This window comes from Euprymna scolopes, chromosome 10, assembly GCF_053919585.1.
Source record: "Euprymna scolopes isolate OS-2025 chromosome 10, ASM5391958v1, whole genome shotgun sequence".
Lineage (NCBI taxonomy): Eukaryota > Metazoa > Mollusca > Cephalopoda > Sepiida > Sepiolidae > Euprymna > Euprymna scolopes.
The window spans coordinates 42,409,837-42,432,336 of NC_136491.1; the positions used below are offsets into that span (position 1 = coordinate 42,409,837).

The 22,500-nt window shown below is 38.9% G+C and overlaps 1 protein-coding gene across 1 annotated transcript in view; it reads right to left on the reverse strand.

The window, feature by feature from the left end:
- The window catches only part of LOC145286435 (uncharacterized), a 118,719-nt gene that overhangs the window by 55,328 nt on the left and 40,891 nt on the right, over positions 1–22,500 (reverse strand). The window contains exon 3 of the mRNA XM_080135349.1: positions 10,862–11,961. Coding sequence (XP_079991475.1) covers positions 10,862–11,961 — 1,100 coding nt within the window. The remainder of the gene's footprint in view (positions 1–10,861; positions 11,962–22,500) is intronic.

The window sequence follows — 22,500 nt, forward strand, 5'->3', positions numbered from 1 at the left end:
AACGGATTAAAAGAAGGCAGATTTCACCTACATCAAAAACGCCCTCTACACAGCGTTTGCATTAGATCCAGTTTCTGCATGGAAGGAGTTTATGGCATGCAAGTTACATTCCGGAGAGACGGTTGATGTTTATCTGGCAGAACTGAAGAAGCTTGCGGTCCTGTTCGGAGGAATGTCAGAGAAAGGCCTGGTGTGCGAATTTATTGCAGGATTGCCCACTGGTGTGGAAGATCTGCTCTGAGCCTCATCCCAAGTAGACGAGATGGACATCTCGGAAGTATTAGCATGGGCGCTGGTGATACTAAGAAGGAGTCCAAAGACTGTAGACCATGCGGCAGCCGTGTAACCATCACAGGGTGGATCTCAGGACCTGGGCACAGTTACAAGCTGCTACAGGTGTGGTGGGCCCAACCATTTGGCCTGTGATTGTCTCTCATCACGCTCACTGACTCGAAGGCTTAGCGGGCTTGGGTGCTATAAGTGTAAAAACCGGAGACACCTGGCTCGTGCCTGTCCTGGAAATGGGTAAAGCGAAGAAGCTACAGCGCCAGTATTCTCCCCAGATTGTCATTGAACAAGGCGCTACCCACAGTGACTGTGCATATTAATGGACGTGAATGCCTCTCCCTTGTAGACACTGGGTGCCCCCAGACCCTGGTGCACAAGGCATGTTGCGACACTTGGTATAAGGAGAGAATTCTGGTGCTAACCGTGGGTAGCGGGTTGCTGGCCTCTTGTGGGGTGAACGTCATCAGCACAAGCTTCGGCGACGGGCCTACGGTAGTCATGCAAGCCCTGGTAGTGGACGGGGAGCTGCTTGGATACAACTTACTTCTAGAGATGGATTTTATTACATAGCTTGGTGGAATCACTGTGGACTGCACCGGTAAGATAGAGTTCTCCTGACATGAGAAACATGTTTGTGCCGCAATTACTCTGGACGAGCCTGATTTTCATGTGGAGTATGACAGTGAAACCAACGCGTGGATGGCATCTTGGAAGTGGGCTGGTGATCAACCACCAATATCTTTATGGAACCAACTATCAGAAACTCCCCTCCAATGAGGCTCAGGGGGCAGTATGAAGAAGAACTGCAGATTGGATCAACAATGGCTGGCTACTTCCATACCCCGAGGATGAGCTCGGGACCCCCAAGGACTGATTACCCTGATGGCTGTCTTACAAGATAGCAAACAGAAGGTCCAACCCGTCATGAACTACCGTGAACTTAATGAACATGTCAACCCGTACACAGCAGGGGCGGATGTTTGTGCATTCAAATTAAGGGAGTGGCGGCAGCAAGGGTCAGACGTGGCAATTCTGAACTTGCGCAAGGCCTACCTGCAGATACACATTTAAAAAGAACTGTGGCCTTTTCAGATTGTGGAAATTAAAGGAACTCGCTATTGTCTGACTAGGGTAGGGTTCGGTCTCAATGTGGCACCAGGTATTATGATAGCAATTATGCACGCGATCCAGTAACAGGATGAGGCTGTGCACCAGGCAACATCATCTTACATTGATGATATCTTTGTAAATGAGAGCCTCATGTCTGCCCAATTAGTCAAAGAGCACTTCGAGAACTTCGGACTGACATGCAAGGAACTAGAGTATCTGCGAGATGGGGCAAAAGTACTTGGCCTGCGCGTGAGCAGTAGCAAAGAAGGGCTCTACTGGAAGAGAGATGGTGACGTTCTGGAAGTTCAATCCAACATCACTCGTTGGAGCGTTTTTTCTATTTACAGAAAGCTGGTGGGCCATTTCCCTGTGTGTGGTTGGCTCAGAGTGGTGGTGGCAGCCATAAAACGTTGTGCTACATCTGTATCATTGAAATGGGATAATAAAGTGCATGATGCCATGCTCCTGAGCATGCTAACAGAAACTGTGCACAGGGTGACTCATGACGACTCTGTGCGAGGGAACTGGTGTGTTAACGGGAACGAGTTCACGGTCCGGGTGGACACTAGTTCACTAGCCCTTGGAGTTGCCCTTGCGGTTGATGATGGTATTATCGAAAACACCTGTTGGCTTCATCCAGACAATGATTCCAGGCACATAAACCTGGCCGAACTTGATGCCACATTGGAAGGAGTTACCCTGGCGCTTCAGTGGCAAGCCAGGATACTACATATTATCACGGACTCTGCATGCACTCATCGGTGGATAACTGATGCATTGACTGGAAGAGCAGGGCTAACCACATGGGCAGCGAGTGAAATGCTGATACGAAGATGGCTCACCACCCTGGGCGATACAATCAAATAGTACAACCTGACCGTAAACGCAACATTGATCAGGTTTGCAAGCAACAGAGCAGATGCGCTGACACGAGTACCAGAACGGTGGCTACTGGGAGGTTCTGAGACACTGCAACAACTGTGTGAAGCCATCATGTGTAATATGGATGCGGATTGTATCAGTGAGATTCATCAGCAATGTGGACACTATATTTTGCCAAGATGGTTGACCCAGAAGTAAGATTTCAAGAGAGCAGTGGAAAGTTGCGAGGCATGCCAATCAATCCGGCTCCGATACAGTGGAAAAAAATGGCAATTGGGAGTGAGGAGCCTGTGCCAGAGAGTGGGCATCGATATCACACATTATGGTGGCAATCACTTCCTCACCCTCATCAATTGTGGACCTACGCGCTTCACGATATGGAGACCACTCGGGCGCCAGGACTCCTCCTACATAATTCGCAAGCTGTCATAATGTGTTCTTTGAAAGAGGCTCGCCCGAAGAGGTGTTGATGGACAATGACCCAGCCTGCTGCAGCCTGCAAGTCAGGCAGTTCCTGAAGGAGTGGGGAGTGCAGCTACGACTGTGGTGTGCTTATGTGCCATCTAGCAATGGTATTGCTGAGAGAAGCGATCACAGTATCAAAAGAATTGCGGCCAGGAAGCAATGCACCGTCTCAGAAACCATATATTGGTACAACATCACACCGAACGATGGCGTCTCTCCAGGAACAGCACCTGCAAACGCAATATACCAATACAAAGTCCGAGAAAAGGGAATCTACCCCAACAGAGAAGTTGCCAACAAGGAAGGACAGGAGTCATACGCACCAGGGGATCCTGTCTGGGTGAAGTTGCCAGGAAGCCGGTGTGTTATAGAATGGATCAAGAGAGAGAGAGAGAGAGAGAGAGAGAGAGAGAGAGAGAGAGAGAGAGAGAGAGAGGGTAGTGTGAGTTATAGTGTAGACACGTTGACCGGAAGTCAAGATCAGTTGATTAGATTGCGTGTGAGTAATGTGATCAGGTTATTTGAATCGATGAGATTTGGTTTGGACTAGCTGGGAGGGGAGACGAACGCTGACGTGGTAGAAATAAGACCTAGAAGAAGAAACCACACAGGCCAAATTCACTTTCCATTCTTCTGCGATCTATCTGGAAAGTGAATAAAATACTATAGAACCAATTTCTTGTCTTGGAGTCAAATGAATCTTCGTCCCCCAAAACAGGTACCAGTCTCCCTCCATGACGAGAGATTCCAGATGGACCAACATCGAAGAAGCAAAGGTGTTGAAAATGCATGTCACACACACAATGACATTAACTCTGATAAGATAAACAAGCACTCAATCCCTTATTAGAGATAATACAACAGGTGCACTGACAAATATACACGGGACCGAGTGACCGATGTGGTGAGTCAGCAGTCAGTCATGTTTGACGGTGTGTCCCATCATGTTAGGGACCTGAGGCCAACGACACAGTTGCAACCACCACTGGATGACGGAAGCGACTCTGGGTCTGAGGCCAGTGGGTCATCGTTCTAGTTTGCATCATCATCCTCATACAGCAACAAATCCGATATTAGTAACCTCTCAGGGGAGGCAGTGTTTTTCGACGCTCAGACTGCAGGTGAGAGTACAAGTGAACAAGAGGCCTGCACAGTTCCCCTTCGAAGAAGCATCCAACGGAAGAGAGCGCCACTCCTTGCTATCTGTGACCATGAGATTAGGGGGGATGTGGGGAAAATATAAACGGACATACACATGACCTACTTGTGAACACCCGCGTGTCTGCTTGTCATGCGTGTTGGACAGGAAAAATAATAAAAAAAAGCAAGATGGCGTCTGTGATATTTAACAGAAACGGTCTCATGTAATCTCGCGAGATTCATGTGGATGAATGTAATATAAAGCAGGTTGTTTGGAGGTGTGGGGAGAGAACTTTGGCTGTTCAGACACTAAACAGGTGACGTTACAAGACAGACGGTTACTGAGCGCATTGAAACGAATGAAGGAGGTTCCGGTTCTACAGTATGAGGGTCACAAGTTAGCAAGTATTAGCTAAAACATAAATAGAGTTTCGTAAATGCAACAAACAAGTGAGAAAAACGAAATTTTATAACTAGTAGTAATGTCACAAATAGCCCTACCATAAAGAGACAAAGGGTGTGTTCTTTCTGCCACTCGCACTTGAAAAGAAGAAGAAGAAGAAGAAGAAGAAGAAGAAGAAGAAGAAAGAGAAATCTTGTTTTATGCAAGAGGATGTGTGGAACGTGATAAGCCCACAAAATTTGAGGCGGATAAAAGAAAACCTGGTTTGGAGGAAAAGACAGCAGTTATTCGTTACGTCTTTCGTGGGTGGAAACGTTGCAATCAGTTGCGACCTTGCAAAGCAATAAAAAAACACATTTTCATACAAGAGATAACAATATAAAAGTTAATTTCAATCATTTAAGCAAACACGTGTTTGATGAAAAAATTTGAGTTAGTAGTCGCAAGGCTTAGTAGTATTGCCAGTTAATATGTTCATAGTATTATTATGCGCGTGTAAGTAATATACATATGTGAGTATTTGGCAGCGTGGTATTGTATTTGTGCGTTGGTTTACTTTCTTGTTAATACGTGTAGCAATTCGTTTCTGTTCGCCTGACTGTCGTTAGTGTGTGTAAGAGTGTGTGCGCAAAACAAAGAAAGCTGGTATGTGAGTCATTGACTCCTTTTGGTCTTGTCTCCTACATTCCCCCGATCAAAGGCACGGGCGCTTGTTTAGTGACGTACAGGTGAATTCTGTGTTTCTAGCTGTTGGCTGTGTGTTATATAGGAGTTTCTAAGTATGCATCGGCTTACTATTTTGACATAGATTTGTTACTTTTGGAATTGAAATGATTTTCATTGGGTTAGTAGTCACTAAGTAAGCTTAGAATAAAGTATGTTCATAGTGTGAATATGCGAAAATACTTCGAGTTCACACCTTCCTGTGAAAACTTACTTGCTTTTGGAAATGACGAAGAGAGGGAATCAAATCGAAGTGGAGGAAGAAAGAGGGTTACTAATTCGCAACCATTTGTGATAAAGAAGTATTCATTATTATAGAAAAAAAAACTTTACAATTTCTGTTCATAGATCTATTACCTACATTTACACACACTCATCTACACATGCGCATACCAAAGAGGGCTCACATCTAATTATCTCCATTTTAGTCACGCTAGGGGAAAAGCGTGCCCGAGATCGGTACTATGAAAACCCAAACAGAAAGCGATTTTCTTTCTTTTCTCTTCTTCGCCTCACCCGGAACTTCAGAGTATGCGAGACACATTCATCCAACTTCTTTGCATGCACACACACACACACACACACACACACGCGCGCGCGCGCACACACATGAACACTTCTTGAGCCTATGTACGCATTTTTATGCACTCAACCCAACTAAATTGTTTTGGGTTAGCGGTAAATAAAAGTTACTTTAAACTTATTGTGTGCATTTTGTTCGTATGTTTTATGCATTTGTTTGCACGGTACGAGATATGCCTAAGCGCCCCTAAACTTTACATTGGTAACTCCCGACGTAAACTAAATATGCAAGCTCAACAGAATTGTCTTACAGTCATGTGCATTTTTTGTGGTATACATTCTCCAACTCTCCCGTATACTAATATTTGGCGAGCAGAGCACAGTACTTTTGAATGTACTTTATCCAAGTTCCTTGGTGCTAACCTACTGTAGTTAAATTGAGTTTTTAATAACCCTGTCGAATATGTCATGGGGAATTCTCTTAATCTACTTAGGGGAGTAGAAAATGAAGCCCAGGTTTACTTTGGGTATTCTCGTAACTCTTACTTCCCTTATTTTATTCTTTATTTCTCACATTCCATGAGCGATGCTTTTGACGTACTAAAATAGAATAATAGTTTTTGACGTACTAAAATGGTATAATAGCTTTTTTTCTGCGTCATACTCTGTTCCATCTAACACTTATCGCCGGTTAGTTTTAGATCTTGAAGTAACATTTTTTTTTTTAGCTCCTTACATCAAGTGGCTTCATGCCTTCTGGAGCGATTTTCATTGATAAGTCCTGAACTATCATCTAAGCTTCAACCTCTGTCCCATCGACGAAATGTTGCATCTCTCTGCTTGCTTTACAAGTATTTTAATGGTGGATGCTCCGACGAACTATAACCCCTTGTCCCTCCAGTGGACGTAAATACCCCCGATTAACCTGACAAGCAGCAAAGTCCCGCCCCTACACAGTAGATATCCCTAGATGTTAGAAAGCGCTCTACTCTAATAGTTTCTTTCACAGAACTGCTAGACTTTGGAATTCCCTTCCGGGTTCCTGCTTCCACAACTGTATTGATATGCAGAAATTCAAGTGTAATGTGAACAGACATTTTGCTACTCAGCTCCCTACATAGTTTCCCTGCAACTTATTTTCCTGACAGTAGTCCTCAGCATCAAAGTTGTACTGTGTTTTGTTTGGGGTGAAAATGTAAAAAAAAAAAAAAAAAAGAAAAGAAAAGCGCAAGAATAGTTTGTGCAATGTTAAGATAGATAGAACTCGTCTTTTAAGCATCCCCAGAAAAAATAAAATCGAGAGAATGCTCAGACTAAAGGCAGTCCATACAAAGAGAGAAGAACTTGTCTCCTGGGAAACAGAAATGGATATATTTGAGTGAAACATTTGAGTAGTGCGGTGTTGTTCCATTATGCTGCTAAGTCACAGTATCCATGCCCTATGTTACTTTTCAGAGGAACTAGCTCGGGTGCCCAGCGTTGCCCGGGTGTTTGGAGGTGTGTTAAGAAAAAAAAAAGTGGTAGTAGGTAGACAGGCCTGAACCCGTATCGCAAAGGAGGAAAAGAACGTGAAAAAAGTGACGTCTTTGCCATTGCGTCCATCGCCAAACTGTAAGTAGCGAATGTTTAAATTAAGGCTAGTCAATCAGAAAGAGGGGATGAATTTCGAAAATATCGGCGAAAAAGTGTAGAAAAGTGCCCAGTTGAGGATGAAGGAATTAATGTTTTTAGCTAATTTTTCGATATTTGTCATCCAAAGGGTCGATCTTCAAAATGATACAGATCATGAAAATTCATCGCTTCTGTCGAAAGTTTTAGGAATACATACATACATACACACACATACATGCATGCATACATACATACATACATTTAAACACACAGGTGAAATTTATATTATAGATTATCTGTTATATACAGAACAAATGTGTGTGTGTATGTACGTCTTTATTTTTAGTAAAAAATAAACTACAAAACAAACACCCATCAAGTTGATATATCATCACGTTGCCTTAGACGAGTAATATCTAACCTTTAGAAATATATATTTATTTATTCTCTGAGGGTCAACCTGGCAGGGTTTCGTTAGGAAAAGTGCCTTTTTTAAGTGTTATTTGTACTAATTTTCAAAGAAAATGTCGGCTCATTTCTCAAGGAATTTATTATATAAAGGGGAGTTATTTGTGTGTGTGTCCAGCGAAAGAGGAATGGGTTGGGCGCAGAAGAAAAGAGGGGATAACGGGAGTAGGAAAGTGTGAAAGATAGCAGTTTTAATAGATATATACTACACTTTTGTCCAAGGCAATGTCAGATAACCCTACTAGTAGCGATATAAGATACATACACCTTTTGGGGCCACTCAATACACTAAGAACATGGGAAAAGATCCTAAATACGATTAGGTCATCAAATGAAATATTGACAAAGTCTATCACTACAAAATGAAATAATTTTATTCAATAACTTGTTATAAAGCTGAATGTCTGTGTGTGTGTGTGTGTGTGTGCGTGTGTGTGTGTGTGTGTGTGTATATATATGTGTGTGTGTGTGTGTGCGCGTGTCTGGTCACGAATAGGCTCCTATATGGTTGACTATTTTAAAAAACTGATTACATATAATGATAGATGTATCGAGACACATGAATGGGTATGTTTGATCTGGCATAATGATGATTCATTAAAATTGTGGGGTCTGTGTTCGCGCCTGGACCACAAAGTATGGAAATAAAAAATTAAAAAATTTAAAATAAAAAAAAACGTTTACAAGTGTTTTTGATATAGATGTACATAAGAATACTTTGATAAGTATGTTTTAACTTAAATAGGGATGGTATAATAAAATTGTGGGGTCTGCGTTCGCGCCTGGCCTCCATAGAATGGAAATAGGCACAAACTTTAATAAAGATTTTTCATATCTATCTGTGTAAGTATATTTTGATAATTATGTTTCTGTTTGAAGAAATATGGTATAATAAAATTATGGGGTGTTCGTTCGCACCTGATCTCAATAGAATGGAAATATGTCACAAAGTTTAACAAGGTTTTTAATATAGATCCACAGAATATTGTGATAAGTGTTTCAGTGTGAACAGGTATGGTCTAATAAATTATGGGGTTTATCTATTTTATTTTTACTTTCATCATATTTTGCTTTGGTTTTGATACCCCCAAATTCAACCCAAATTTACAACCCTTCCTTTTCATAGCCTATCATACTTTCATAAATCAGAGTCCATTTTCTGTAGGCTGTTTTTGAACCCAGTCAACGACGGGTACTTTTGCTAGTATATATATATATATATATATATATATATATATATATATATATATATATATATATATGTGTGTTCAATGTAACACATATCTTATTTAATTTTCAAATTTCACTCAACGCCTTTTAATGGACAACCTACCCAAATTTTCAAACCACGTGCGACCACGTGTATTTATCCAGCTACAGATAAATCCGCAGCTAAAATCATTAATTTCTCCCATTCAACACCTTGGCGAAGAATAAGAGGAAAAAAAAACATATAGGCATATATATAGATTGAAAAAGGAGTGTATATCTCCGAAATATCTCTCTTTAAAAATAAACATTCGTTTATTTTATAAAGGTAAAAAAAAAAATTCGCGTTGCACCTATTTGGCTTTAAAGTGTTCAATGTAACACATATCTTATTTAACTTTCAAATTTCACTCAACGCCTTTTCATGGATAACCTACCTAAATATATATATATATATATATATATATATATATATATACTATACCATACTAGCAGGCCGCTAGACGTTACGCGGTCGTAAAATACGCATAAATATTATATTTTAATAAATGCAGAATTCTTATTGATTATAAATAGAAATACTGTAGGTATTAAACGTAACGTTAGATCCCTTAAAAAAAAGTAAAGAGACATGTGCATGCGTGTATTATGTTTTTCTAAACAATTCATTTCTTATAGGAAAAAATACTCGAGCTGAGATCGAAACCAAAACCAAAAGACATTCAGTCAAGTACAATAACCATTACACCAGCTTGACACGTCTTTGAAATAGTGTTTTCAAACTAACTCATACTTAACATAAGGAAGCTGTCATATTTCACGACTGCGCATGCCACACTGTAACCACTGTCTTTATTTTGCTGTATTTGTTTTTCTTTTCAATATATTTCGTTTCCACTAAATACCGACCTGTGTCTTTTTTCTGCATCCTTACTGATTCACAACACTGTCGATGAGGATTATTATTTTCAACTAATTCTTGCCTGTATAGTGTGACACAACCAAATGAAAACTGAAATATCTTGGTCGTCGCATATGTCTTGTAGTGCCCACCTTACGGACAACAATAACCTCTTTCACTGACTATAAAATCCAAGAAAATACGCCTGTCGGTGTTATGCCCACTTTGCAGTCAGACTGACTTGTAGCCACTCTCTTTATTATGCTGTATTTGTTTTTTGTTTTTTTTTGTTTTTTTTCCCAATATATTCCGTTTCCACTAAATACCGAGTTGTGTCTTTTTTCCGAACCCTTACCGGTCCACAATATGTATGGAGGGTAAGCCTTACCTATACAGCAAACCTTCTTCTCTACGTCTCTGAAGAATTAGAATATTTGATAGCCTATTTTTACGTTTCTTTGTAGTGACTACGTGTTTAGGCTTATTTTCAAACAGGCGATGTTCATTTTGTATGTGTTTTGTTATAGTGATTAAAAAATGATAATAATGAAGAAGCAATCGGATTTTACGTTTTGAGGTGACGCACATTTGGAACCTCTTTTTTAACACGCATCTGCCGCGTTGTATATGTTATATGTGTTGTGTAATCGTACCTACCATCCGGTGATCGGAGGGCAGATATAAAAATAGGTAACAATTAATGATAGGACGATTCCAATATTTTCCCCGATTCCGATACGATTACCGATTCTGTTTTATATTCTCAATTCCGATACAATTACCGATTCTGTTCTATATTTTCGATTCCGATATAATTCTAAAATCGCCTAAAAAGTAGAATTTTATTGGGGGGGGGTAGTAAAAAGTTCTCGTCTACTTTTATATCTAGATGTAATTTTTTTTTTTTTTTGTTGATGTGAAAGTTTTTAATGTTTCCCATTTATTCAACGTTTCATTATACTGGTTGTAAGGTTTTCATTTATATCTTTTCACTTATGTCAACAATAGAAAGTTAAGTTACAAACAATAAATAAATAAAAGAATCGGAATCGAAAATAATGCTATTTTTTTTTTTCGATTCCGATATCGATTAATCGTCCCAACATTGTTAACAATAAAGAAAAGCAAAAATGACTTACCCTTATTCTTGGAAGAAGTCTGAAGCGACATGATTTCCGAATGAAATGATCGATCTGACATAAATGAGTTCGCCTCTATGTCAATGGCGCCCAAAGTCCGTAAATCAAATTGCGAATTCGTGTTGTTCATCGACAGCATTGATTTCCGATTCGCGACTTTCTGTCCGGCTTTCCGATTCATGCTTCGATCATCATCGGAAATCCTCGGATCTATACACCGACTTGGATATAATTCACTAAACGCCCGTCGCACGCGGCGCCATTTCCGGGTCTTTTCTTCGCTGTAAGGCGACGTGTTCGCCGGGTTCTGGTAGCACTTGTAGATGGGGCTGCAGTTCGATTTGTGTTCCTCTGTCGGTGAGAGATCATAGTTCGCGTCCAGGATGTTGTTGTGGCTCTCTAGGCACGGCTGGTTATCGCTGTTGGCGGGAACTTCCGTCTGGTCGTCCGCCGTCTCGCTTTTACAATGCGAGGCGTCATCGCTCTTGATCTGCTCACTAGCGTTCATCCGATACATCTTGCCTTTGTTTACGTTGCTGGCGTGCGATTTGATGTACTGCATGGCCGAACGCTTCCACATCTTGAAAGACGCTCGACTGCTCAGCTTTGGTTTGCGTTCCTCGGTCAGCCCCATGGCACGCATCGTTTCGATGTTGGCCTTCTTCGGAACCTTTTTAGCTCCCTCGTATTCGACAATGCTGGAGATGGAATTGCCGTCTTCCTGTAGCGGAAGTGACAGCGACAACGAGACCGGCAGTGCAGAAGAGCTTTTTCGTCGGTCGCCACGAGACGGGGAACTGGGTGTTGACGCCTGCGATGCTGATGACGGAGGCGATTCGGTGTCTGCAGTGGTTTCGTTACGCAATGAATTCTTCCTCGAGTTTTTGTCCAAAGATTTCCGTTTTTTTAGGCCTCCGAATCTGCCCTTTCCATTCTTGATGGGCATCGTTGTTGCAGCTAATTCAGTTGGAGATTGTTGCTGATTCGGATCTTGCTCAGGAGATGCGGATTCGGTACTTGGGTCAACCACACGTCCATCCGTTTCGTTCCATTTTTCATGTCTTTGTCTTGCATGTTCCACATTATTGCTTTTTTTGGGACTGTAAGATCAAAATAGGAGAAAATGAGTTAGCATGTAGATGTAAAGCAATACGAATTAATATAAAATTAATTAATACGAATTAATATAAAATTAATTAATACGAATTAATATAAAAATAATTAATACGAATTAATATAAAACAGGAATATATTAATAGTGAAACATTAAACTATTTAATATTCTAATTCACCAAGTTTATCAATGCTCCAGTAGAGAATTTAAATTAATTCTCTGAACACATTGGGTGTTTCTATTGGCTTGGCTACGCTTAGAAAATAAAGGTAAATCAGAAGAACAGTCGACTCGATATCCGAAGCAAACGGTGTTAGATAACTACACTATTGGGACGAAATTTCACATGAAAACAATGTATATATATATATATATGAAAATCGGTAAGGTAGAAATTTATTTATTAAGGAAAATAAAAAAATTGAATTTGATGAAAACGATTGTAAAACACAGGACAATTCGAAAAGGGAGGTAATTTCCTGTTTTGCTGGCGGAAATTTTTTTACCTGCTAACACGATTAAAGTTGTTTTGTTTAATAATTCAATAACACGATTAAAGTTGTTTTGTTTAATAATTCAATAACATTCAGGTAATTTCGACTGCATAATTTGGAAACTACCACTGTAATTTATTAGAAGTGACAAAAAAAAAAAATTTGAAACCATTGTTTTTTTTCATCTAATAACTCCATTTATCGACTACAAAATCTCGTCCCAATTCTGTAAAAGCGCCAAAATTAGCATTTATATAATTTATTAAACCAGGCTTTAAAAAATAATAATATATTTTAATAATACGAGAAACAAGAATACAAGAATACGTCCAAGGATGGAGTACTGTTGCCATATCTGGGCAGGAGCTGCTAAAAACAGCCTATCCTGCCTTGACAGAGTGCAAAATAGACTTCGTGGCTTAGTGGGGGATACCCTTTTCTCTACCCTGCAACCTCTCTCCCACAGAAGAGACGCTGCGAGCCTATCCTTGTTTTATCGTTATTTCCATGGCAGGTGCTCGTCTGAACTCCAATCTCTGGTCCCCCCTCGCCAATCTTTCACGAAAAACACCCGTCTAGCTGAATCCACTGTGAAAAATTTCCCCCACTCTATATCTGTGCCTAAATCAAAACGCGGATTCCATGAACAAAGCTTCTTTCTTAGAACTGCACGCCCGTGGAACTCTGTTACATCTGCCTGCTTCCCACCGGACTACAACTTGGATGTCTTCAAGTCCAATGTTAACAAATATCTAATGAACCGCCCCTTAAGTAAACACTTCATCAAATCTCCACACTAACGTAATGTACTTGCAATAATCCTTATCCCTGAGTGGCTTCCGGGCCTTGATAAGTGGTGATCACTGTGTAAAAAAAAAAACAAAAAAAAAGAATACAAAAACATTTTATTATATGTTTCTAAAATAAATATTGTATTTTATTTTCCTGCAAAAAAAAAAAAAAAAAAGAAATCAATAAATGTTTCATAAAGTAATATATTTTTATATTGCTAAAAACAAATTCGCAGACTGTGAATAACATTTTATTTATTATTTTATGCAAAAATAATTAAGTATTACTTAATTTTGTAAAATATATATTTAAAAATAAAAATGTGTAGAAAAATTATACGTATGTTTTAAACGTCAATTTGTTTACTTATTTTAAACTCAACAACAAGAAATCCAGTTTAGTAAGAGGTACGTTCTTATTATAAATTTGAATTTTTAAAATCTGACATCGTTTGCTGCGGACTTCAAGTTGCCTGGCCTTCCGATTCACCAAAAACAAAAGGCAGTAAAATCCTGTGGCGAACAGAAATAATGAGATAAACTTGATTTCTCGTCTACAGTTCCAATAGTTCCAAATAAAAACGAACACACCCTAAACAGATCTTTCACAGTCAATACATACATCATTTCCTAAATTGTGTTTCCCGAAACTATAAGTAGAGTTCTCCGTATAATATATATTACATTAATTCCGAACAAACAGCCTATTTCAAATACGTACGAGTAGTACTACCAAGACGGTAGCAAGCACTTTCACTTTCTATCTATTATCCTCTCACTTCCCTCACTTCACCATCACAAGTTTCTTAAAATATCATTATTTCTAGAGTACAGTTTCTTCTCAAATGTATGTATGTCCATTATTGCGATAAACAGATTTACCATAACATTTATATTTCATTACACTATTACAACATCATTAGTGCGTATACATTTACTGCATTAAACAGAAGATTCATAATTATAAAATCTCTTTACTAAAAAACATCCATCCATAAAAAGTATAAATGATATACCGGAATATTATTGCGCTTAAACTCATCCATACATTTGTTTTTTTTGTTGTTTTTTTGTGTTTTTTGTGTTTTTTTTTGTTTTTTTTTGCTCATGTTCACCCCTAACAAGACATATCGTTACTTGGACGTAAGGGACTACTATTTGTGCCAAGCTTAGGAAACATTAACAAACTTCTGCATATCAGTACAGCCAGTGAAGCAGGTAGTAGGAAGGGAATTACAAAGTCTAACTGTTCGCGGAAAGAAACTATTAGCATAGAAAGCTTTCTGGCATTTAGGGACCTCAACAGTGAAAGTATGTCATTTTGTTGCTAAGCGGGTTTGTCGGGCATATGTACATCGAGGGGGCACAAGTGCAACGAGTTCATCAGAGCACATTACATTAAAATATTTGTAAAACAAGTACAGAGATGCAACATTGTGGCGATGGTACAGGAGTTGGAGCTTAGTTGACAAAACGGGACGTATTAGATTGAAGACTCCTTTTTTGGACTCTATCCAAGAGAGGGAAAGAGAGAGAGAGAGAGAGAGAGAGAGAGAGAGAGAGAGAGAGAGAGGCTAGTGGTAGGTGCACCAGCCCAGATGTGACAACAATGCTCCATGCATGGGCGAATGGTTGCCTTGTAGAGGTACAGGATACTTTCAGGTGTGAGTATGCTTCTGGCGATATAGGGAACCTACCTTCTTTGCAGCAGCCTTCGCAATGTCCTCAATGTATTTGTTCCAGTTCATATTGCCCGTGAATGTTAGGCTGAAGAGTTTGAAGGAAGAATGTTCAGGTAAGGTGTTATTTATCATGGACATCGGTGGTTGGAGAGGCATCTTGTAATTATTAAAGGAAAGCAGCTTATTCTTACAAGCATTGACTGTTATCATCCATTTGCGGTCCCATTCCACTACGGTCTAGTGTTCAATTTTCTAACGATTCTGCCATTGTCTCGGATTTGTGTACATCCGTTCTTCCCTCGTGCATGTTATAGAGTGTTATATCATCAGCAAATATACCCATCTCTGACACAATATTATCAGGGAGATCGTTAATGAATATCAGGATAATAGTGGTCCAATGATCGACCCCTGAGGCACTCCTGCATGAATATTATGCTGTTTGGATGTATGTCCATCAATGAAAACCTGGATGGCCCTATTGTCTAAGAAGGATCTAATTATATTTAGCTTAGTCTTACTAGCATTAAATGCTACCATCCATTTGCGGCGCCATTCCACTGCTATGAATAACGATAGCCGTTTCGTTTTCATCTTCAAACGTATTTACCGAACCTCTCATTTGATTTGGGATAATTGATGTAATTTTTCTTTACCATAAGGTACGTTTCCTTGCATTCCGGTATCTTAACACCAAAAAATTATCACAAAACTGCTACTTAACTTTCAAGACATTATTACGAGCAATTTATTCACAGTGCAAACAAGCCAGTCTTTTGGTTTCTTTACAACGTCGCCATAAAATGGTCAATTCTATGTTTTTCTTCACACCCAACAAACAGAATCACTGTTAAACGCTAATAATACTTAATCTTTTCTCTCAACGAGGAGTTATGGAGAAATCTTTTTACACTGTCGCAAGTACTTGGTAAAATTCAACTGTGCCTTGCACTCTTCCGGAGGTTGAAGGTTCAATCCTCAGTGCGGGCGACACATAAAATACAATTGTGAATAACTTCTACCTAATCGTGGCTGACAGAACGAGAGCATATTACTCCCATAGATTAAATAAAGGGTAGCATTCGAAATTCCGTGAAGATTCCCACATTCGTCAGAAAGATTCCCGAGTTCAACAAGATACATTTGAAGAAGGTCGTAAGTTACATCGACCGAAACATTGTGTGAATAACACCCGAGATAAGAACAGTAGTCCGAATAATCTAAATAATACGAAATGCCGTTTTGATCCATATTGAATGCACAAAAAGTCATATTTTTTTTTCAAATAATAGTTGAGCCAAAATCTACGATAGTGTCTGCTGCAGAAACTCTGTCGGGTTTGAGATTGCTATCTGAACTCACACATACACGCATACGCACGCAGACACTAACGAACACACATACTCCTAACTCATTAATTTTTCTCATTATCGTCTGCATATCAAAAAAAGTTATAAGCTTATTCATTTTAATACTCTCAACTTTTCTCACTGAACTTTCTTTCTAATATGAAAACAAATGAACATTGATTCTTATTAATAAATTTTAATTAAATATGATTTGTATAATTGAGTAGAGAGGCTTTTATTACGATTTTAGATAAAAATAATGAAATAATTGACTTAGACTTCTTCAATATCTCAACTAAAAACTCATCTTTGTTCTGTAAGGACTCTGAGAATATGAACAAAAATTCTGTTTTCCTTTCTATGCAAAATTCCATTTTAAACATATATAAAATATTTTTTGTGAATTCATTATTTTACTTATGCTTATCACAGGACATTTTTCTCGCCATCTAGTATAATATAAATTTCACCTGTCTGTTTAAATATATGTATGTATGTATGTATGTATGTATGTATGTATGTATGTATGTATGTGTGTGTATGTATGTATGTATGTATGTATGTATGTATGTATGTATGCATGTCTGCCTAAAACTTTCGACAGAGCCGACGTATTTTCACTAGTCGGTATCGTTTAGAAGCCGACCCTTCGAACGACAAATATCGAAAAATTGGTTAAAATCATTAATTCCTTCACCCTCAACTGGGCATTTTTCTACAGGGTGGGGTCGCTTTTGTCGCCGATATTTTCGAAAGTCATCCCTTCTTTTCGATTGACTAGCCTTAATTTAAACATTTGTAACTTCCGGTTTGGCGATGGGCGCAACAGCAAAGACGTTACATTTTTTTCACGTTCTTTTCCTCGTTTGCAGTACGGGTTCAAGCCTGCCTGCCTACTACCACTTTTTCTTTTTCTTTTTTTTTTCCTAAACACATTTCAAAACACCCGGGCAACGCCGGGCACCCAGACTAGTTTTCCATATAAGTGTAACTTTAAAAACGGTTTTCACTAAAAATGTTTCTCTAAAAGCAGTTTGTCTCCGTGTGTGTGTGTGTGTGTGTGTGAGAGAGAGAGAGAGAGAGAGAGAGAGATAGAGAGATTTTAAATAAAAGAGGTTTCTTTTACTATCTATTAATTTTTTATACTTATGCTTAATACAGGCCGTACTATCTTTTAGATAAGATTTTCAAGTTAAATTCAATTTTCATATATCTGTTATTTATGAAATGGCTAAGTGAAACTACAAAATAGTTACAAAACGCCCTCCGCTTCCCTTGCTGATGATTTTTTTAATAACATTTTCACCCCAAACAAGGCACATCGCCACTTTGATGTAGGGGGCTACTATCAGGGACATAGGGGTACTATGTAGGGAGTTGGGCAGCAAGATGTCGGTTCACGTTACACTTGAACTTCTGCATGTCAGTACAGTTGGGGGAGCAGGGTCCCGGAAGGGAGTTCCAAAGTCTAGCAGTTCTGGGGAAGAAACTACTGGAGTAGAAGGCTCTCTTACATCTAGGGATCTCTATTGTGAAAGGGTGGAATTTAGCTGCTTGTCGGGTCTGTCGGGGGTATTTACGCCGAGGGGGTACAAGTGCTTGTAGTTCGTCAGAGCATTCACCGTTAAAGTACTTGTAGAACAGGCAGAGGGATGCAACATTTCGTCGATGGGACAGAGGCTGAAGCTTAGATGACAGTCCAGGACCTATTAGGTTGGCGACTCTCTTTTGGACCTTGTCTAGGAGCGAGAGACTAGTAGCAGATGCACCAGCCCAAATATGATAAGAATACTCCATACATGGGCGAATGGTGGCCTTAAAGAGGTACATGATACTTTCGGGCGTCGGTATCTTTCTAGCACGGTAGAGAGATCCTACCTTCTTCGCAGCGGTCCTGGTACTCTCAATGTAATTGTTCCAACTCATGTTTCCTGTGAACGTTAGGCCGAGGAGTTTGAAAGGTGTACTTTCAGATAAAGAGTTTGTGTCCATTGCTATTTGTAGTAGAGAAGGTTTCTTGTAATTATTGAAGGAAACAAGTTTAGTCATGGCAGCATTGAATGTGACCATCCATTTATGTCCCCATTCCGCCTTAGATCGGAGGTCATCCTCTAGTGTTTCTGCCATTTCCTTAGATATGTGTTCATTTGTTTTTCTGTTGTGTCTGTTATAGAGCGTGGTGTCATCAGCGTATATACCCATCTTACAAACAATTTTGTCAGGAAGGTCATTAATGAATATTAGGAATAATAGAGTTCCAAGGATAGACCCCTGAGGCACTCCCGCATTTATATCATATTGTTTAGATGTACGACCGTCGAGGACAACCTGGATTTTTCTCTCATCTAAGAAGGATTTAATTATGTTAAGTATTTTTTCAGTGATACCGTATGGTCTGATTTTCCTGAGAAGATCTCCATACCATACCCTGTCAAAAGCCTTAAATTTATCTAGAGCTACCGCCCTACCCTCCCTTGCAACATTCTTATTTTAGCCCCGTTCGTATTCTCCATGAGTATCATTTTTTAACAGCAATCGATCCAAATGGAATAAAAAAATATCTGAAATGTCCTTACAACCAACAAATACTTATTCCTATTTACAATGCCTCCCCACGGGACAGAGTTAGATACCAGGGCCGTTTTTAAATGTGGAGAAAAGGAACAAAAATAAAAATTGTCTCAGTCGTGAGGGATTTCTCCTTCACTGACAGAGAACAAGAAATTGAAGTGCAACAGATACTACACTTTGATCTTGATCCGAAGGCATTCCAGATAAAGCAGTCGTTGAAGAGCAGAAGTCTGACGGGCATACTATCAATGCCGGCGTGCCTCAAAGATTCATCCTGGGACCAGCCCCTTTCCTGATTTTCATCAACGATCTCCCAAACTAAATTCTACAGTTTTACATTTAAGTTTTACATTTAATACGTCTAAAGCTATTCTCCTTTCACCGCCAATGCTCAAATCTTCACTTTGAAGAAACTTATGGCTTGATAAAATTGTGAACTGACCTTCACCGATGACTTGAAATGGATGATTTGCATCAAATCCGTTGCCAAGGTTGCTGGGAAAACTAATGCGAATCCTTCGAACCGGCATAAGAGTCAAATGCTGTCTAAGATGGTATAATGTTGCATCATTTGGTAAGGTTTCGATCAGAGCATCCCTTACTGCTTTGACAGAATACAAAATCGACTTCGAAATCTAGTGGAGGAATGTCCCTATCCTTTCCTTGCATCTTCTTTTCTTACAGAAGAGATGTTGCTAGTCTTTCTTTGCTCTATCATTTATTTTCATTGCAGGTGCTCGACTGAGCTCCAATCTATGGTCGCTCTTTGTAAAACACTCAAAACAAAAACTCATCTAGTTACAACCATTGACAATGATTTCCCCTTCTCCCTTTGTGTACCTAAAACTAAACGAAACTTCAATGAGCAAAGCGTATTTTCTAGAAATGCTCGTTTGTGGAATAGAATAAGGTGGAGCTGCATCCCAGCTTACTACAACGTGGTCATTTTCAAGTCCAGTATAACCAAATTCTTCTTTAACCGTTTTCATAAATAATCACATATCGATACTAATTTCCACGGTGTGTCTCAGCATCTACCTGACAAACCCATTGATCATTATCCTCGAGAGGCATTTGAGCCTTGATTATCACTGACTTGTTATATATATATATATATATATATATATATATATATATATATATATATAACAAAATAATTCATGTGACGCACACGCATGCGTGTTCGTGTGGGTTATAAATTAAAAAAACATTCCCAAACCAAAGTAAATACTTTGACAGAGAGAGAGAGAGAGAGAGAGAGAGAGAGAGAGAGAGAGAGAGAGAGAGAGAGAGAAAGAAAGCGAGAAAGAAGTCGCTTTCGTATGTAAATTCAATTTAACGTAAAATGATCACTACATCCAGGTAATTATATGGTAATAATCATCCACTTTTAGACCAGAAAAAGATTTTAAATTCTCTCCCTCTCTCTCTCTCTCTCTCTCTCTCTCTCTCTCTCTATATATATATATATATATATATATATATATATATATATATATTCATCCACAGACAGTACTGTTCGCTGTTTCACAGCTCATCAGTGTGGCTAGACAGGTAACTACCTCAAGCCAGGATTGAAACCCGACCGTCTGTACGACAGTCAAGGGTCCCAACCACTACGCTATCGGCGGCTTCTGATCGAGTCGTGAGTTTAACAATATTTTGACATCGTCCGAAATACCTAAGCTCGATTTGTTTACACAAAGAACATCGCTTATACGCTTATGGTAATTCGTGTATCACTTCTCAATATGCTCAACTCAAGATGAGGATCATTATAGTCATCCACATACAGTATTGTTTCGCTGTTTCACAGCTCATCAGTGCGATATATATATATATATATATATATATATATATATATATATATATACACTTGTGCCCGATATTATTCATACCCCCTCTTGAAAATTGAGTTTATTAGGTGTAACTTTGTAAGAATTTATTGTTTACGTCCATATTGATACATATTCTTAATAAACCTCTTCTGATCATTTTCGTCATTTTAAAATCTCGGGATACTTGTAATAAAAGAAATATACAGCTATTTATAAAATCTGCAATGTTCAAAAATAATCATACCCCCTTATTTTTCAGTATTAATCGAGTTTCTGACTGTTTGTTTCCTGTTTGATTCTTATTTTGAATGCTTTTATACAACCTTTGATTAATTTCATTTCGTTTTTTGCATTTTTCAGAAATTAAAATGATATCAACTGAAAACCAAAAAAAGAATAAAAATTATTAGAATGGGGAAGAAAAAAGAGCTTAGTAATGATCTTAGGACTAAAATTGTAAATTCACATAAGGATGGTTTAGGTTACAAGTCAATTTCCAAGAAATTTGAGGTCCCTACAGCAACAGTACAGAGCATCATCAAAAAATTCCAGAGCCACCACACAACAAACAACTTGATTGGTAGAGGAAGGAAAAGGAAACTGTCTGCTAGAGCCACCAGGAATATTGTAAGAAGTGTTAATGCAAATCCAACCACCACTACTAAGGACATTTTAGAAAATCTTGAGTCTTCTGGCATAAAAATATCAAGGCAAACATTGCAAAGGACTCTGCATGAAAATGGTCTGAAAGGAAGAAGACCAAGAAGGACTCCATTGCACACCGGAAAACGCCTTGCAGCACGTCTAAAGTTTGCTAGGACCCATGTGAATTCTCCAGAGTCCGTTTTCTCAAGTATTTTGTGGACTGACGAAAAAAAAAATTGAATTGTTTGGCCATATGGATGCTTCTTACGTTTGGAGGAAGAAAGGAGAAGCTTACAACCCAAAGGACACCATACCCACGGTGAAACATGGTGGTGGTAGCCTAATGTTTTGGGGCTCCGTTTCGGCTAGTGGTCCAGGTAGTTTGGTCAAGATAGATGGAACCATGAAGAAGGAGCAATATTTGGAGATACTCCAGGAAAACATTAGACAGGATGCGGAGAAGCTCCATTTAGGACCAAACTGGGTCCTTCAACAGGATAATGATCCAAAACATACTGCCAAAATAGTCAAGAAATGGTTTGAGGATAATCACATTAATGTTTTGGAATGGCCTAGCCAGAGTCCTGACCTGAACCCTATCGAAAACCTCTGGCACATATTGAAAACTGAGGTTAAAAAGCGGAAACCTAGAAATTTGAGGGATTAAGAGAACTACTGCATTGAAGAATGGTCAAAAATCAGTGTTGATGCTTGTAAAAACCTTGTTGATAAATATCCAAAACGGTTACAGCCAGTTATTAAGAATAAAGGGCATGCTATTGACTATTAGTAAGAGAGGTATGAATAATTTTGAACTAGTGCCATTATTGTTTTTCTTAGTATAATGCTTCAAACTTGCATAATTTATTTATTTGTTGAGTTTAAATTAAATGCTTATGCTTGATTTATTGTTTGAAATCCCTTTAATATTGTCTATCTTCTGGTTTGAGCAATATTCTTATAGAAATCTCAAAGATCCGAGGGGTATGAATAATATCGGGCACAAGTGTATATATATAATGCTCTTCTTCGCGCCAAACAAGGGATTTAACTACTTGGACGTAAGGGGCTACTATTTGGGACCATATCTACCGGTACACTATGCAGGGATTTGAGCAGCAAGATGTACGTTCCTATTAAATTTCATCTTATGTA